Source organism: Saimiri boliviensis, chromosome X, assembly GCF_048565385.1.
Source record: "Saimiri boliviensis isolate mSaiBol1 chromosome X, mSaiBol1.pri, whole genome shotgun sequence".
In the NCBI taxonomy this organism is placed as follows: Eukaryota; Metazoa; Chordata; class Mammalia; order Primates; family Cebidae; genus Saimiri; species Saimiri boliviensis.
In genome coordinates, this window is record NC_133470.1 from 12,007,719 (window position 1) to 12,026,749 (window position 19,031).

At 40.8% G+C, this 19,031-nt stretch overlaps 1 protein-coding gene across 2 annotated transcripts in view; it reads right to left on the bottom strand.

Moving 5' to 3' along the window:
• Positions 1-1,391: 1,391 nt before the first annotated feature.
• The window catches only part of ASB9 (ankyrin repeat and SOCS box containing 9), a 41,775-nt gene continuing 24,135 nt past the window's right edge, over positions 1,392-19,031 (bottom strand). For both annotated transcript variants that reach the window (XM_003920338.4, XM_010336570.2), the window contains exons 3-8: positions 16,246-16,325; positions 12,271-12,378; positions 9,732-9,882; positions 8,342-8,476; positions 6,661-6,852; positions 1,392-2,348 (exon numbers count right to left, since the gene is read on the bottom strand). In XM_003920338.4, coding sequence (XP_003920387.1) covers positions 2,224-2,348; positions 6,661-6,852; positions 8,342-8,476; positions 9,732-9,882; positions 12,271-12,378; positions 16,246-16,325 — 791 coding nt within the window. In that variant the 3' untranslated portion in view covers positions 1,392-2,223. The remainder of the gene's footprint in view (positions 2,349-6,660; positions 6,853-8,341; positions 8,477-9,731; positions 9,883-12,270; positions 12,379-16,245; positions 16,326-19,031) is intronic.

A 19,031-nucleotide genomic window follows, 5' to 3' on the forward strand; every position in this document is an offset into this window, starting at 1 on the left:
AAAGTTCCATAAAAAAGTAGGAGGTAAAGTTCTGTAAAGTCACATTTAAGTTATTGGGTAAATAGGAAGAGAAGGAAACCCGGTGTCAGTGGAATCTATCACTACAAAGTTTTCATTCTTGAATGGAAATTTCCAGAGTCTATGTTGTAAACCATTTTATGATGGGTCATTTATGAGGAGCAACCCTTTTGCTTGAGTGACTATGTGACGACAGTGCCATCTGGTGGCGAACCACCTGTGCATTTTAGACAAATATTCTGGAGTCTTTCACATAGCAAATTTAAAATTACAGAAAATTTATATTAGAAATATATTTAGAGATCATCCCAACCAGATGTAATCTTACAGGTAAGGATTTGTCTTAAGAAGTTTCAATAGTTTCTTTATTTTGATTGATGCAATGGAGCCCCAAATTCATCTCTCAGAGAGATGAAACTACAGCCATTATTACTAAATTGTATCACAGTGTTCCTGTAACTCTGAAACTGAAAGGCAGATAAAAATCCATTCATCGAGACTCCAAAGAGCACTGTCCAATCAAAATCTGTTCAATGATGGAGCAATAGAACTTTTCTTCTGCAATAATCTATACCTGCAATGTTCAATACGGTAGCCACTAGCCATTGTACATACTTTACACCTGAAATGTGGCTAATGACACTGAGAAACTGGATTTTTAATTTTACCCCTTTAATTAATTTACTTTTTTTTGAGACGGAATTTCACTCCTGTTGCCCAGGCTGGAGTGCAATGGCACAATCTCGGCTCACCACAACCTCCACCTCCCGGGTCCAAGTAATTCTCCTGCCTCAGACTCCCAAGTACCTGGGATTACAGGCATGTGCCACCACGCCCAGCTAATTTTTTATTTTTAGTAGAGATGGGGTTTCTCCATGTTGGTCAGGCTGGTCTCGAACTCCCAACCTCAAGTGATCCGTCTGCCTCAACCTCCCAAAGTGGTGGGATTACAGGCGTGAGCCACCGCACCTGGCCTTAATTTACTTCCTGTAAATAGCCACATGGCTACATCAGGGTTTTTCAACCTGGACACTACAGTATTAACATTCTGGACTGGAAAGTTCTTTGTTGTGGGTCTGTCCTGTACATTTTAAGAAGCTTAGCAGCATTCCTGGCCTCTACCCACTAAATGCCTGTAGCACCCCCCTCTCCTCAGCTATGACAACCAAAATGTCTCTAAGTATTGTCGAACATCCCTGGGTGACAAAATTCCCCCATGGAGAACCACTGGACAAGTGGCTACTGCATTAAGCAGTAGGTTCTAGAATATGCTTAATATGTATACAGTGTTTTGGTTGAAAAAAAGAACTAACTCCTATACTATGCTAGGATGGTAGTGGTTTTGTCATAAGAACAGGGAAAGTTAAAAACAATTAGAGATAAACCAAGAAACATATTTATTTATTTTTATGCTCATACAGCAGAGATGGAACAAGGATAGTGATGCTGGAAAATACTGCCTTGATCAAATAATCACTTAAGCTAATGTCAGAAAACCTGTATTTCAATCTGACTCCTCTATCCTTGCTCTGGGAAACTAGACATACTGATCCAGTTGCTGTGAGGGCTAAATTAAGATGATGCAGAAAGTGCTTGGCATGGAGTAAATATTCAAAAGCATAACTGTTATAAGCAGCAAGGTTCTAGAATATGCTTAATACGTATATAGTGTTTTGGTTGAAAAAAGAACTCACTCCCATACTATGCTAGGACAGTAGTGGTTTTGTCTTAAGAACAGAGAAGGTTAAAACCAATTAGACATAAACCAAGAAACATATTTCTTCATTTTCCTTCCCATACAGCAGAGATGGAACAAGGATAGCGATGCTGGAAAATCCTGCCTTGATCAAATAATCACTTAAGCTAATGTCAGAAAACCTGTATTTCAATCTGACTCCTCTATCGTTGCTCTGGGAAACTGGACATATACTGGCCAGCTGCTGTGAGGGCTAAATTAGATGATGCAGAAAGTGCTTGGCATGGAGTAAATATTCAAAACAACTGTTATTCTAAACACTCTCTTCTAAGTGGGAAAAATGTCTTCACACCTTCTAACTAATACAAATGTATGCAGTGCGTTTCTATAACAAATCTAACGGAAAACATCAATCAAATTCTATAAACTCAACTAGATTTTAAAATTCTAATGGCTACAACACTCAATAATGTTTTCATGCTGTTTGTAAATCTGTTCCCTTGATGCATTTAAAGATGTAGGAGAAACCGTTTCAGTTCCTCTGGGAGGATGAGGCTGCTTATCTTATGATGCTGCCGGATTCCAAAGCACTTCCGAATTCTAAGGCGGCATAACTGCATCAAAGAAGGGGGCCCTGGAGAAAGATCATAAGACAAGTCACACAATGGTGTTATTGATCTAAGACTTCTCCTTTAAAAAAAAAAAAGCATACAAGATATAACATTGTTATAAGAAAATAATATTGAACTACTGAAGACTATTTTCTGGGTTTTCTTTTTTTTTTTTTTTTTTTTTTGCAGAAGGCATTTTTAGGCTATGTTCTCTCTTTTCTGGTAGCTAATTGAAATAAGCTTGTGAAATTTTAATTTAGAGCAGATTGAAAGAAATTTAAAGCTTAGCCTCACTAATGGAGGCTTAACTAAGCTAACTTGGGAATTACAAGTTAGCTACACAAAAAAATCCAATAATCAAAATAAAATTTATGTTTAATGGTGTTCTTATCTCTTACCTTTAAAAATAAGGGTGTATTTCTAGATGCAAACATTTTTATTTTATAACTTGAGCCATTTAAGGTATTCAAATGTAATGAGCTCAGAGGTGAATCCCAAGAGTATGTTATATGAAGTCATGTTTGTTTTTATATTCCATATTCAGAGCTATTCCAATGCTTCAACTCACGGGTGAAAAGTGAACTACTTAGCACAAACCTTGCTTAGGGAACATCCAACAGTTTACATTTTAGGACAGTGGTTCACAACTGGGAGGCGGCACAGGGAAGGAAAGGAGGAAGACATCATTTTGCTCCTCAGGGGACATTTGGCAGTGTCTGGAGACATTTTTGGTTGCCAAAACTTGAGGAAGGGTACAACTGGCATCTAATGCAAGAGGCAAGGGATGCTCCTCAACATCCCAAAAGTAGACAGGACAGCCCCCAACTGGTACCAAGTGTCAACAGTGTCAAGGTTGAGAAACCCTGTTATAGGGCAAAATAATAGGGAATGATTTTCCATGCTCTCCCCTACTTCCTGCATCAAATTGTAATAGGAATCTTCTTTAGGTTATTTTTTAAAAAGCAAAACTGTATACCCTCAAGAACTCAATAAACAAGTAGCCCTCAATCCAGGCTGGATTTCAGACTCACCTGGGGTGGGGGGCACATTCAACTACATGGACGCCGAGTCCCCCCAACTAGAGATGTTGCTTCAATTATTGTTGGGTAAAGCCCAAGCATCTGGATTTTCTATAGGCATGTGCCCCAGTCATCTGAGTGTGCAGTCAGGGTTGAGAATACAGCCAAAGGATACTGTGGCCTCCATATTCCATATTCCTATAGCATCACCACCAACTACAGGATCAACTGAGAAATTTCTCTCTCAAGGTGATGGAGAACAAGGAGAGATGGAACTTGACACATAAACAATCAAAAAAATACTTGAACTATTTTACACCAGGCCCTAACGGAAGGGTCCTGTTGGAGTAAGGCACCTACCAGATTATGCCCAATATACTCAAAGCGTATATTAATAAACGGCTTCCCAGTATTCTCAAGGCATATATTAATGAGCAGCAAAAAGCACACGGTAGGGAAACTGAACCTAATCTAACCTCACTAAAGAACGTTGAAAGATGTGACTGATCAACTGTGCTAGATACACTGTCAGGGGCAACCATAGTAGGTACTGATAAAGCATTATAAATAACAGGATCTCAGAGCAGGCCTGACAGAGAATTAAGAAAAGCGGAGTGTCACAATAAACCACAGTGTATTAATAGCTACTGATACCAACTGAATGCTGCTGACTGCTGACTACAAGTAAGACAATGTCAAACAACTATAGCTTCAAGTCCATAGAAACAGAGCTGAATACAGCTTCGCAGTCACTTGCTGACACCTGCAAACATTCAAGGGGTTTGCTTTACTCAATAATAACACCAGCTAATTGTCTATTTATGAATTGGCATATTCCTTTGGGCCTTGATTTCTTTAACCGCCCCCACCCTGGCAACAATCCTTGATGCTTTAAAGCCAAAGTGCACTGGGTGAGCGGTTGGGGGCTGTGGTCATGCTAGTATGACAGTCATTTCTAGGTTGTAACTGTGTGCCATGAGTGAACACTGCTTTAGATGCTTATTAAGGGTGAGGTGGTAATATTCTTGAAATCTTTTCCCTTTTCCTCAGAAAAAGAGAAAATCTTAGCCTTCCTAACACCCATGCAAAGCCCAATTCAGAACACGGTTGGGTTTTACCAATATTCTCCTGTTGCTATACCACTGAAAGAGGACAGTAACTGAATGAATTCCCTTCCCCGGGAAACAGAGAAACAGGTAGACTGAAGCAAATGAATTTGCAGGGGCACCCAGAGACAGAAACTGCTGTGAGCAATCCACAGATCTAGTTTTCTGTACTTGCCTGGCCCCATTTCCTGTGGGGTCCAAACCCTCTGAGAGGTGACTGTACCAAAACCCCAAGAGTGACTCATGGAGGAAAAACAACTGGTGATTCTCTCCAGCAGCAAATGACACCTCATAAACTAGTAGAATCATTGGCCCCACTGTCACCATGTAAAACATGCATTAAAAATTAATTACTGTCTCTGGGAATGGCTTTGGGAAACAAAGCAGAAGGGAAAAGCCGGGGACAGACATTTGAGAATCCTAATGGGGTTACTTGATGGAGGAAGGGACATCTATATCCTACATGAATATATATCCTACATTATGACTGAGGGGTACCTGAGGGACTTTTGTCTCTGTGAATCCCTTTCTCAATTAAAACAATGAAAAATTCTATTTCACAACTATGTTGGTATAAAGATGATTCCAATCCATGTTGTTCTATTCATTTTTTGTCCTAATTTTTTAAAAATTAAGATATATTGGCCGGGCGCAGTGGCTCACGCCTGTAATCCCAGCACTTTAGGAGGCCAAGGCGGATGGATGACGAGGTCAGGAGTTCAAGACCAGCCTGACCAACATGGTGAAACCCTGTCTCTACTGAAAGTACAAAAATTAGCTGGGTGTGGTGGCATGCACCTGAAGTCCCAGCTACTCGGGAAGCTGAGGCAGGAGAATCACTTGAATCCGGGATGCAAAGGTTACAGTGAGCTGAGATCATGCCATTGCACTCCAGCCTGGCAACACATTGAGACTCTGTCTCAAAAAAAAAAAAAAAAAAAAGACATATATTTATGGGCCTTGTAGACATAAAACTTTGTTAAAACAAGTAATTATTAAAATGCAGATAGAACTGCTCAGTGATTATCCCACGGCTTAACTGAAAGGGGCCTCTAGTGGACTATTCCTTATACCTGGAGTCAGTCTTTTCTGCCTGACCAGCACTGCTCGGGAGCATAGGCCTGCATATGCCTGCAGGAGCATAGTCCCATACTCCAAGGCAGGGACTTGACTGCAAGTACCCTGGGGCAGTGAGAGGTGAGGAAAGAGGACTCCTTGGCACACTTTACAGATCTGCCCAAAGCCAACCCTACTTCTTATCATATGGGGAGAAAAGAACTAGATTGTATAATATCAGAATCCTTCCGGTAGGAAGGCCTGCTTCAAAGTCCCAGAATCCCTAAGACTTTACAGTCTACACCCTGGTAAGAAAATAAGTACTGAGCTGGTTGCTCACCTGCCTCTAAGCCCATGAAGATTGCAACAGGGTAGGACTCCTCAACTTGAGTTGTCTTTGTTCACTAACCCTACCCAGGCCTCAAAGCCCTACTCCCAGACACACCGCTTCTACACCCTGGTAAGAAAATAAGTACTGAGCTGGTTGCTCACCTGCCTCTAAGCCCATGAAGATTGCAACAGGGTAGGACTCCCCAACTTGAGTTGTCTTTGTTCACTAACCCTACCCAGGCCTCAAAGCCCTACTCCCAGACACACCGCTCAACCACAGTATTTCATTGTTTGGGTTGGGAGTGTCATTTTTTACTTATAGAGGTGTGGACTGATCGTTGGTTAACTTATCGTAGTAAATGTCTTTGGATTGGTGTGAACCCTAAATTCTCAAAGAGCTGCATTTTAAGCCCAGAAACCAAGTGTCCAGTAGTCTGGCCCATCTGTGGTACAGTAAGATATCCTGGGGCCTCATACCCCCAAGAGGCCTCTGCTGCCTCATTCTAAGGCATCTTTTAAATACATGTAATACTAAAATTTTCAAATAATACCTTAATTTTTAAAAACCTGGCCTACCCCATATATGAGTATTACATCATCCCAAAAACCTGTATCCAATATGCTAAACAGCAGGATGGTTATTTCTGTACTGTAACCAGTACTGTACCTCATTGAATACTGAATCATTTCAACTTCCACAGATTTGGTGATGGCAGAGAATGACCTTTTTACAGGACGAAGTCAGAAATTGCCAAATACCTGCCTCCTACTAAAGTCTGAAGGGGTATCTACATATTAGGGCTTAGATTTTTACAAAGAAGCACCTTCTCTCTCCAAGAAGACCTGGGTCAAAGGGCTCTCTGGAGGCACCAGCTCCACAGGACATCTGCCTTCCGCATCCTTGGCCTGGGTGTCTGCTCCAAAATCCATGAGTAGGCAAGCCAGCTCTTCATTGACCGTCTTGGCCACTGCATGAAGTGGGGAATCATGACCTTTGCCTTGGTTCACATCTGCACCTAAATAGTCACAAGAACAAAAAAAGAGTCAGCAAGGAGCAGAATCCAACCATCCTCCTTTCAAAGCAATGAGCCCCAAAATTCCCTAACAAGAGGGGATCCATATTGAACACAGCAATTCGGGGAAAATGGGAGATGCTTTGATTCCATTTCATAATGTGGGGAAAATCCCATCTAATAATGTTATTGAATGCACAGCACGAGCTATATAGCATATAAAGTTAAAAATTTGCCTTTCGCATAGGCATGATGCATGTAAGAAAAACCCCAGTGACAGAAAAGCTGCGTATCATTATTAATGGAACCTAAGTATTAGCCAGTAGAGCCTGGGGGTTAGACTAGATGGTGAAATCCAACATACAACAAGCAGCCAAACTCAGCTGGTGTGTGCAGCTGCCACAGGGTGTAAAACCTGGAGCTTGGGTGATTTGGACTTTGTAGAGCAACCAACTCATGGGGATATCCCCTGGATTGGACTGACCAATCCCAAGATCACGGGGAAGGTGGCAAAGTTCTCCCCTTCAGGAGTAAGGTAGATTTCTAGGACTGTCCCCACCCAACTCCACTTCTACACTCTTAACAAATTCCCACCCCAGCCCAGATGCTGGCTCTCACTGTGACATGTGGGAACATGTGGCTTTGCCTGAGCTGCCATCTGTCTGATAAAATGAAAATCTATGTGCACTCAACAAATGTTAACTGATCTGGTCTTGTATTGTTCTTAACTTTGTGAGGCATGTCAAACATGGCCCTTTCCAGGCTACAGGTTTAAAATCTACCCAGAATGGTGGAGGGGGTGGTGGCAGGTGGGAGAGAGAATACATCTCTTAATTCATAGCAATGCCTGCCAAATGCATAGGAGGCAGTAAGGACTATAAAGACATTCACTGGGAAAGAGATTACTGGAGTCTTAAAGAGTAAATAGGACTCAGGTAATTAAAGAGGTGATGCAATGGTGTTGAGAAGGGGGCTGGACAACAGCAGGGAGGTGAAAAGAAATAAGAGAACACAGGCCTTTTCAAGAAAAACATAGTATTTGCAATGGGCTGAAAGTGGGGCATGTTCAATATCTAAATCAAAGACAACTGGTGAAGGTCCCAAATAGGAATATTCAACACTAATCCAACAACTTTCCAAGTTATGCAGGGCTTAATAACGTGACTGGCCAAATGGAGGGAGACAGAGGAAAGGGAAAAGAAACTAATTATCATTGAGAACCACCTGAGAAGAGGCATCATCATCATCATCATCATCATCATCATCCTCGTGACAAGAGAGAGAACTAAAGTTCAAACAGTATGAAGTGATTCCCCAAGGGAACATAGTCAGTATGAACTGCACATCATTATGAATGGAACCTCCGTATTAGCCTGACCTTGTCCAACTCCATTGTCCACACTCATTTCTCTCCTACTGCAGTAAGATGTTTAAAATACATTTAACTTACTTTTCATTTTCTTTTCTCATTTTGGTTTCGTTTTTGCTTTACCTGACTGCAGAAGCTTCTTGACACAGGCTATCTGCTGGTTTTCACAAGCCAAATAGAGTGGAGTGCCCAGGTGGCTGATGTTATGGTCAATGTTGACCCCATGAGCTATAAGAGCGTCGACACACTCCACATGGCCTGCAACCCAAAGCAGGAGAAAAGCAATTACAGTACAAGTTCCCTTACCTAGCGAAACAATGCCAACCCCATTTTGCATTAAATTTAGCAGCAGCTTATCCAGGGGACCAAAAGCTGTTTCCTTTACTTAGAATCAGGAGTGATTTCAAACACTGATATTAGTTAATGGTTTGACCATAGGATGTAATCTGCAACTACGAGTGAAACTAACTCCATTTGAGTTTACTAGCCATGGTAACCCACTGGCAACCAACCACCTTTTTCAATTGTTTGTGGCTTTGCAGTTAAAGTACAAAAACTGAAGTGAGAGTTGGGAAGAGATACGGAGAAACAGGCCACAGCAGGTATAGGGAAGGCTTAGAAGAAGCTACCAAATCCCACATGAGCAGAGCCCAGTGTGGCAAATTAGGCGAAAGCTGAATCACACTTCCTTGGTCCAGAATGTCGTATTTTCGACATTGCTCCTCTACGTTTCTCTTGCTACATTTTAGTTCTAGGTATTGCAGCAAATACGATGAGTCAGTATGTTCTCAGTAAGTGAATACCAATGCTGTGGGAGATCATTATAAGTGGGTTGGTCCAGTCAAATGGGAAGCCATTCTGTGAAAGCCACTGGAGAAATAGCAAGCCCTCTGGCAAGGTATGGTTATTATGATGATGATAAATATTGGAGAAAATAAAAACTTGTGATGATTTTATGAGCTAAGAATATCAGAAAAATTATGGCTTTAATGAAAAAACATCTTATAGTTTCAAAACTTGAAAGTTTATTTCATTTAGCAAACTTAAGTGTCACTGAGACAGTATTCTTTAAGGCCCTAAAATAGAAGAATATAATTTGTTTTATGAAATAACCTGATTTCTATAAGGTCATGGGTATGAGAATGTATTCCACAAATATTGATGGATAGTCTACTCTGCTCCAAGCCCTGTTCCGGTAATATAGCAGTGAAAAACATTTGAAATGCTTTAAAAGGGAGGTGCTCAAGGTTACTGTGCACCAGAAGCAGCTGGAGGGCTTATTAAACAAAATCCAGATGGCTGAGCCCCATACCCACAGTTACTGATTCAGTGCAGCTGGAATGGGGCTCAAGAATCTGCATTTACAGGCCAGGTCATGCTGATGCTTCCAGTCCTGGGACCCCACTTTGAGAACTACTGCTCTAAAATATACCTCCTCCTCTTCTTTCTTTCTTTCTACAATAAGATGTCCTTTGAAGGAATGGGTAGAAAAGAAAATTCTCAACAGATTTACCTCTCTTAGCTGCTTCATGGATGGGGGATGCCAGATCACTCACAGGTTCCAGGTTGGCTCCATGCTGCAGGAGCAAATTCACACAATCCCAGCTGCCACTGACACAAGCATTAAAGAGTGGAGTGTGCCAGTCTGTTGTCATGACATTCACCTGGAAAAAGAAGCTCCAGGATGAAGACAGGAAGGGGGATGTTTTGGGATGAAATACATGGTCTACCAGTCTGAAGATACTTAACTTCTCTGAGCCTTAAATTCCTCAGCTATAAAAGGGAGGAAAAAAGTAACAAATTCCACAAGGTTTTTGTGAAAAATGGAATTAGGGAGTGACTATATAAAGCATAAAAAATGTTACTCAGGCCAGAGGCAGTTGCTCACGTCTGTGATCCCAACACTTTGGGAGGCCGAGGTGGGCGAATCACCTGAGGTCGAGAGTTTGAGTCCAGCCTGCCCAATATGGAGAAACCCCGCCTCTACTAAAAATACAAAAAATTAGCCAGGCACAGTAGGGGGGCGCCTGTAATCCCAGCTACTTGGGAGGCTGAGGCAGGAGAATCACTTGAACCCAGGAAGTAGAGACTGCAGTGAGCCCAGATCGTGCCATTGCACTCCAGCCTCAGCAACAAGAGCAAAATTCCATCTCAAAAAAAAAAAAGTTACTCAGTGTTCAATCTCCTCCATGCCCTCCCTAGGAACATGAACTTTGAAACTAGTTAGGATAATTCCAGTAGCTTATAAACTATTTCCTACTTTAAACTTCTTTCCTAGACACATCCCACACCAATTCAATTTCTTAAGGGGTGCAAAAAGATCACTCTTGCTGCTGTGAGGAAATTGTTAAAATTGTTAACTGTAATTCTTAAGTATACTTTAGAGAACTTTAAAAAACTTGACTGTCATACAAATATAGAATTAACACATACATAGCAAAGATTTTATTCAACTCATTCATTAATGAGGGAACCAGTAAGATGGTAAGGCTGGCTCAAATAAAAATTTATATAGTCAATGGATGGCTGAAATATATTTGCTAATAGATACAAAACTCAGCTGGGCATGGTAGCTTACACCTGTAATCCCAGCACTTTGGGAGGCCAAGATGGGTGGATCACCTGAGGTCAGAAGTTCGAGACCAGCCTGGGCAACATGGGGAAACCCCAGCTCTACTAAAAATACAAAAATGAGGCAAGTGTGTTGGCACACGCCTGTAATCCCAGCTACTTGGGAGGCTGAGGCAGGAGAACTGCTTGAACCCAGGAGGCAGAGGTTTCAGGGAGCTGACATCATGCTACTATACTCCAGCCTGGGCAACAGAGAGAGACTGCATCTCAAAAAAAATAAATAAATAAAAATAAAAACTGGTTAATGTCTTATAGGGCCATAAAACTATAATCTTTGAGGCTATCTATCATTTCTTTCTTTTTTTTTTTTTTTTGAGATGGAGTTTTGCTCTTGTTACCCAGGCTGGAGTGCAATGGCATGATCTCGGCTCACCACAACCCACTTCCTGGGTTCAGGCAATTCTCCTGCCTCAGCCTCCTGAGTAGCTGGGATTACAGTCACGTGCCACCATGCCCAGCTAATTTTTTTTGTATTTTTAGTAGAGACGGGGTTTCACCATGTTGACCAGGATGGTCTCGATCTCTTGACCTCGTGATCCACCCGCCTCGGCCTCCCAAAGTGCTGGGATTACAGGCTTGAGCCACCGCGCCCGGCCTTATCTATCATTTCTAATGTTGGAAATCAGATGGAAGTTAATGTCTAACTTCACAGCATTTGGGCTATAATTAAATAGTGAATAGAAAAGCCAAATGCAGATGCATTCTTGTACATCACTAAATGATTATTTGGTGAATCTTTTAATCAATGATATTGTGAAGACAATGAATTCATTCTCACACTCTACTACTACAAAGCAGGGCCAGGACTAGAGTGAGCCACAAAAGATGCCCAGGGTAAAAAAATTAAGGACATGTTCATTTTTGGAGTCACATAAAGGACGCTGAGAATGCGCATCTCTTTCAAGTCTGCACCCTAGCTGTCTCTTGCTTCACCTTGGCACTTTCCCTGTTTCTAAGTTTTGAATGTTTTCTTAACCCAAATATAAATCTGGCAATGCACTCAGCTCTGGCCCTTTACCGATCTCAGGACAAAGCCCATTCTTGCTTTGGCATGGACAAGGTTGCTTATATTCTGAACCCTCTCACCTACTCTACTCTCCTGCCATAAGGAATGACTTCAAGATACAAAAATTGCTCACTATCATTTCTGGGACTTTGCATTGGCTATTGCCAGAAGATAGTAAGCCCATAATTTCCCCACCCCACCATTCAGTTGCCTAACACCCAACAGGTCCTCCTTTGCTGCTGTTTCAATCCCTGCTATCATGTGAACAAGTCCAGGTTGCCAGCCAAAGGATGAATGACCACATAGAGATTTTCTGTCTTCTCAGTCTAATCAAAAGTGCTGGAAGTAGTTACTCAGAAGGGATATAGTCATTTTTCATTCTTGGTTTCTAAGATGTTATTTCACCTGCCCTTACCTGTGCTCCATGCTGTAATAAAATGTTTGCACAAGAGGGATGACCTCCGAGACAGGCTTCATGGAGTGGAGAAATACGATCTGCTGTGACGATATTCACAAGCCACCCCTGAATGAGGAAAAATAATCAGAGTAAGGGGTGCAAAGAAGCAGTGCTCTGGGGCTGTTTTTCAGCCACCATTCCAGTACGATGACAAAATTGACCTGGCTCAAAGTCAGATGGTACACTAAGGTGTTCATATTAACTTTAAAAAAAAAAAACAACTGCCACACTACCGGTGGGACTGTAATATGGTATGGCCACTCAGGAAAACAGTTTGACAGTATCTATCAGAGTTGATAATGCATATGCCTATGACTCAGCAATTTGACTCTTAGGAATATATACATCTAGATAAATATACAAGAATATTCACAACCGCTCTGATCGTAATAGTCAAAACTGCAAACAAACAAAATGCCCATCAACAAGGGACTGATTTAATAAACTCTGGCATAATCTTTCAGCGGAAAGATTACATCAGACAAATTATAATGTCAAGCACTAAAGGGTGATGCTTGCAAAAATCATGTTGAGCAAAAGCAGCAAAATCCCGAATCATACATACTGAATGATTACATCAATTTAAAGTTCAAAATTAGGCAAAACTAACACATATTTTTTCAGAAGACATAATATATAAAGTAAAACCATAATGAAGACAAGGAAATCAGGATAATGGTTACTCCTGTGGAAGAGGGACAGGATTGTGTTCTAGAAAGCACAACAAGGGAGGGAATGGGTGGCTCTTCAGAGGCGCCAGCAATAAGCTATTTTTCCATTTCCTGACCTGGGGGGGCAGTCACATGGCAATATTCTCATCATCACCACTTTTTGTTCAACTGCACACATGTGTTTAAGTTCTTTTATGTTTGTTTATGATATTTCTCAATTTTTAAAAAGTCAGCATGGCTTAAATTGCTAAGTTTTAACAAGCAATTATGAAATTTTAACATATTCAGTAGTGACTCTATCTTGTGGGACACTGAAAAGGAAATTTTTAAACTGCAAGGGAAAAGAAATACACTGCATGTACCTTTTAGAAAGCCTAAATGTACTTTATTACTTTAGGAAATTACAATGTACCTATTAACTAATATAATTGCTCTTTAAACATCAGTATTTAGTAACAAACAGGATTTAATAATGTTTGTAATAAAAATAGTTTTGCACAATTTTTTTTCTCAAAACAGCTCTCCTTTGCCTGACATTTAGTTTTTTTCTTAGAATTCCTAGCTCTGTCAGTTTTGACAAGGGGGTCAGCAAATGACAGCCCATGAGTCAAATCTAGCCTACAACCTGTTTCTGTATAGCACAGCAGCTGAGAATGGTTTTTACATTTTTAATGTTTAAAAGAAATCAAAGGAATATTTTCTGACACATGAAAATTTTATGAAATTCAAATTTCAGCATCCATAAGCAAAGTTTTATCAGAATACAGCCATGCCCATTCATTTACATATCATCTACAACTGCTTTTCTACTACAACAGCAGTGTTAGGTAGTTCCAACAGAGACCGCATGGTTCACAAAGCCTAAAATATTTACTATCTGGTCCTTTACAGAAAACAATTTGCCAACTCTTGTTTTGATTAAAGGAAAGAATATGTCATTTCTTACTTTACTATTCAGACCTAAGACTTAAACGTCCAATTGGCAGGAGAAAATACCTTATTTTCTGACAGTCATCACACTTATAGAAAGTAGCTTCATCAGTGCCACAAGAGGAATATGATTGTCACATGAAGCAAAAATCATGCTTGTATATCAGACACAAGTGGCGGAAGACAGGCCAAGGTTCAAAACTTGGGCAAAAAGCAACCATAAAAATAACCAATAGGAAAATGTGCATTCTCCTCCAGGCATGACTGCCATTTTAGAACCAGCATTTAGACCAGGTGCGGTGGCTCATGCTTATAATCCCAGCACCTTGGGAGGCTAAGACTGGTGGATCACCCAAGGTCAGCAGTTTGAGACCAGCCTGACCAACATGGTGAAACCTCGTCTCTACTAAAAACACAAGATTAGCTGGGCACAGTGGCCCGTACCTATAGTCATAGCTACTCGGGAGACTGAGGCAGGAGAATTGCTTGTACCCAGGAGGCAGAGATTGCAGTGAGCCAAGATCACACCACTGCACTCCAGACTGGACAACAAGCAACACACTATCTCAAAATAATAATAATAATAATAATAACAGTAAAACCAGCATTTAGGTGTTTAAAATCCAGGTAAATGAAATGCAACAACACAGTTACTTGTAATACAAAACAAAAAGTTTTTACCACATATTCATATTACAGAGGTTCCTGAAAAGTCAGGAATTCATTTATAGTTCATCAAGTTACAGTTCTACCTTAAATGAATTGTGATTTGTCTAAATTATTAACAAGTCTGAGTCAGAGTCATATAATATCATAAGATAATTAACCCATTACTTCAGTGTCTAGTCCACAGTCAGTTCTTAGTTTAAAAAAAAAGACTGAATGGCTTAACTTTAATATTTCTATTATCAGTTGTCGACTACTCTTAGTTGACAAAATATACTTCCCTTGATCCTTGACTTTGGATGTGGTCATGTGACTTGACCAATGGGATGTTGGCAGATGTGACATGAACAGATTGGAAGTATTCTTGCATGGTTGGGCTTGCCCTGCTGTGCTCCAGCCTTTTGCCAAGAGAAAAGAATTCCTCAAGTGGCCAGTGGTCCAAGAAGGATGAGAGAGGTGTGCAGCAGGGCTACACCCAATCCACATCTGGGAGCCAAGCCCAGCCAAGCCCAGCCTAGGTTAGCTGACACAAACACTCACCAAGAAATAATGGTTACCTTATGACGTCACTGAGTTTTAGGGTGGTTTGCGATTGAGTTCTGGATGGCCTTAGGTAGGTATTAGAATACTCATTTTATGAAGGCAGAAACTGCGATTCAAAAAATACATCTTACACAAATAATGTGATAGAACTTGGAAGATATGGTTCTGGCTGATGTTTCATCAACATATAAATACTGAATGTAAATGAGTATTTGTCCAATTTAACAAGTGATATATAAAAGCTGCAGCGATCATTTTTTGTGCTATCTAAATAGGGTACATTTTTAGTTTTATCTGAAAAGCAGCCTAACTTCTTTTAACTAGAATTAGTGTTAAAATCTATTTATAATAGACTGCTGCTACCACAAATGGCTTGATAGTGGCTTAGAATAGTATGAAATTTTTCTTTAGAAACTAGTTTCTTGTAGGAGGATTTCTTACTCTAGATAGGTCTATGAATTTGGTTTTTTTAAAAAAGCACATTTATTCTCACTAAGCTCTATCTAAAATTTAGCATGTCCTTTAGTTCAGAATGTAGACAACAAACCACAGTAGTAATAGTATTATGTAGGGTTATCTCCAATAGAAATTACAGATATTTTCTATTGTATTACAATTGTTGTAGACATCTAAAACATCTCAAAATATATATTCATCCTATTTAGAAATTGTGGTAATTAGGCCGGGCGCGGTGGCTCAAGCCTGTAATCCCAGCACTTTGGGAGGCCGAGGCGGGTGGATCACGAGGTCGAAAGATCGAGACCATCCTGGTCAACATGGTGAAACCCCGTCTCTACTAAAAATACAAAAAACTAGCTGGGCGTGGTGGTGCATGCCTGTAATCCCAGCTACTTAGGAGGCTGAGGCAAGAGAATTGCCTGAGCCCAGGAGGCGGAGGTTGCGGTGAGCCGAGATCGCGCCATTGCACTCCAGCCTGGGTAACAAGAGTGAAACTCCGTCTCAAAAAAAAAAAAAAAAAAAAAATCAGAAATTGTGGTAATTAACTAGAATCACCACTAGATCTGCTATTTAATGAATTAATTTAAAAGTCCCTGTTATTATGCCACATATTTGTTTTAATATTTTGATAGGTTTCCTCTGTATCATATTTTCAAAAAGCTACCTGGCTGATGAGTTTCCTCAGAGTCAGCTGACGTCCGTGAATTGCAGCTTCATGCACAGGAGACCAATCAGACACAAAATCTGTATGGAAAGGAAGGATTGGGTTATATCCTGCTAACGCACTTAGAGGCTTATCCTTGCCTATCAATAACAGCCTAACAGGCCCTGGATGGAGACACTGGATTCACTCAATCAAAATTCCCATCAGAAATTCAGCTTTCTCCTCTTTATTGGTATTTTTGTGCACAGTTTTACTTGAAATGTCTGGATAACTTGGGAAAGAACTACAGCCATTGCTCAAACTAAGGACAAAAGACGTGGATTGGTATGATAGATTACTGTACTTCTATTTACACAGTGGCTTCAAAGGCAAATGGCCCATTTACTTAAGTAAGAACTTCACTAATTACCAGCATTAGTGTGTTAAGCTGTGGTGGCCAGTCTAGTTTCCTGCATGAAATACAGACTTTGGCATCTCAGCAAACAGTGTACTGTATTAATAGTAGTAATCATATAATTACATACACCATTAGGTTTGGAATCAAACCCAAACAGAATCACATCTATTTATAGATTGTCTCCTGTCCTAATATTAAGCACAAATCAGTGTTGAGTCTCACCTTGAAACAGCAACATTATTTAACCCCAAAGGCAGTGTGCCAATGTGGTTAAAGAAAGCTCTTGGCTGGGCGTGGTGGCTCACGCTTGCAATCCCAGCACTATGGGAGGCCGAGGCAAGCGGATCACTAGATCAAGAGATTGAGACCAGCCTGGCCAACATGGTGAAATCCCGTCTCTACTAAAAATAGAAAAATTAGCTGGGTGTGGTGGCTTACGCCTGTAATCCCAGCTACTCGGGAGTCTGAGGCAGGAGAATTGCCTGAACCTGGGAGGCACAGTTTGCAGTAAGCTGAGATCATGCCACTGCATTCCAGCCTGGGTGGCACAATAGAGACTCTGTCTCAAAATAAATAAATAAAACAGCAAAGTTATTCTACTATCATATAGAAGGAAAACAAATTCTTAGGAAAGAAACCTGAAAACCCAATACCCAATCCCAACCCATTTAATGAAATGGTTTCCTCTCGCTTTATAACTGAATATGAATGTAACTGAAGTGAGGCATAGACCTGATTTTTTTCTCATCTCAAGCTTCATCTGATTTCCAGTCAAAACATAAGGAAGGCATGCCTGAACCTGCTTCAGCTCCAGCTCCGCCTGCTTCAGCAAACACTCTCCATACAAACAAGGTAGAACGGTCTGATGCCAGTTATGCCTTGCAGGAAAGCTAATAACTCCTAAAAGCTGAGAAGACCTGGAGAAGGAGGGGAGTTACTATCTGTACCTTGCAAACTGAAAGTCTAAAAAGAATCCTTTGTACTTAACACATGTTGGCTTAACACTTTGTACTTAATATGTGAGGCCTGTCTGCCACCTGAAGCCATCAATGCCCTGGAAAATCTGTATTAGTAAGCAAATTACCATTCTTCCAGATGGATTCATTAAGCATTTAGTCCATAAGAAGAAGACAAATGAGCTCGTCTATGTACTGCCTATCCAATGCTTTCCTTCTGGGGTCACTAAGGTGCTTAAGGCAAGGTACCTCTTAAATGAAATGGCTTTTCCCACCGTCAAAACCTTAGACTTAATGTCCTCACAGCATTCTCTGAGGTTCCTAATCATTTCTGGAATACTACTGCTGATTCTAGGGCTTAGAGGCTAAAATCCGGACTGCAGATATGGAAAGATTGGTCTCCATATTAGAACTAAAAGGACAACTAATTCCGCCCTGTTGGTGCTGAAAATGCCAAATACCATTCACACAAAATCTTGAATGGGAACAAAGAGCCACAAATTGAGAAAGGTTTTGAAAATCAATTTGCAATAGATTTGCAAATGTATCCTGATGGATCACCATATGTATGATGATTAATCCACTTTTTTTCCAAGTGCTCAGCTGCTAAGAAATACAGCTGCCACATTCCCTAACCTTTCTAAGCTGGGTGCAGTGGCTCACGCCTATAATACCAGCATTTTGGGAGGCCGAGGGAGACGGATCACCTGAGGTCAGGAGTTCAAGCCCAGTCTGACCAACATGGAGAAACCCTGACTCTACTAAAAATACAAAATGAGCCAGGCGTGGTGGCGCATGACTGTAATTTCAGCTACCCGGGAGGCTGAGGCAGGAGAATCGCTTCAACCTGGGAGGTGGAGGTTACGGTGAGCTGAGATCACACCATTGGACTCCAGCCTGGGCAACAAGAGAGAAACTCCATCTCAAAAAAAAAAGAAAGAAAGAAAGAAAGAAAGGAAAAGACAAATGCCACATTCCCCAACCTTTCTTAAAGCTCCCTAAGATTATTAGTGTCTACAGCCTCAACAGTCCAGGCAGGTAAATTGGGTCCTAATTTGTAACTCTTCAGCTTTCATAAAGATGACTCATTTATATTATCAAGTGTAGCCACAAATGGTCTTACTTCCTACTTATTAATCATGGGACCATTACTCTATTTGGGGCAAATAAAGATGTACTTCTCCAAGAGAATAACAAAGGCTACCTGAGTTTGCACCATTGCAGAAGGTAGTGTTTACAGAGCAGGGACGGCTTGTGTCTTTGAAAAGTACAGAGTATTGTCCTAGTACATGTAGTGACGGGCTGACAATGTGAATATCTGTATCTAGCTAGCTAGCAAGCAGCTGTATTGAGATATAATTCACATACCATACAATACACCCATTTAATGTGTACAATTCAGCAGTTTTCAGGATATTCAGAGCTATGCAACC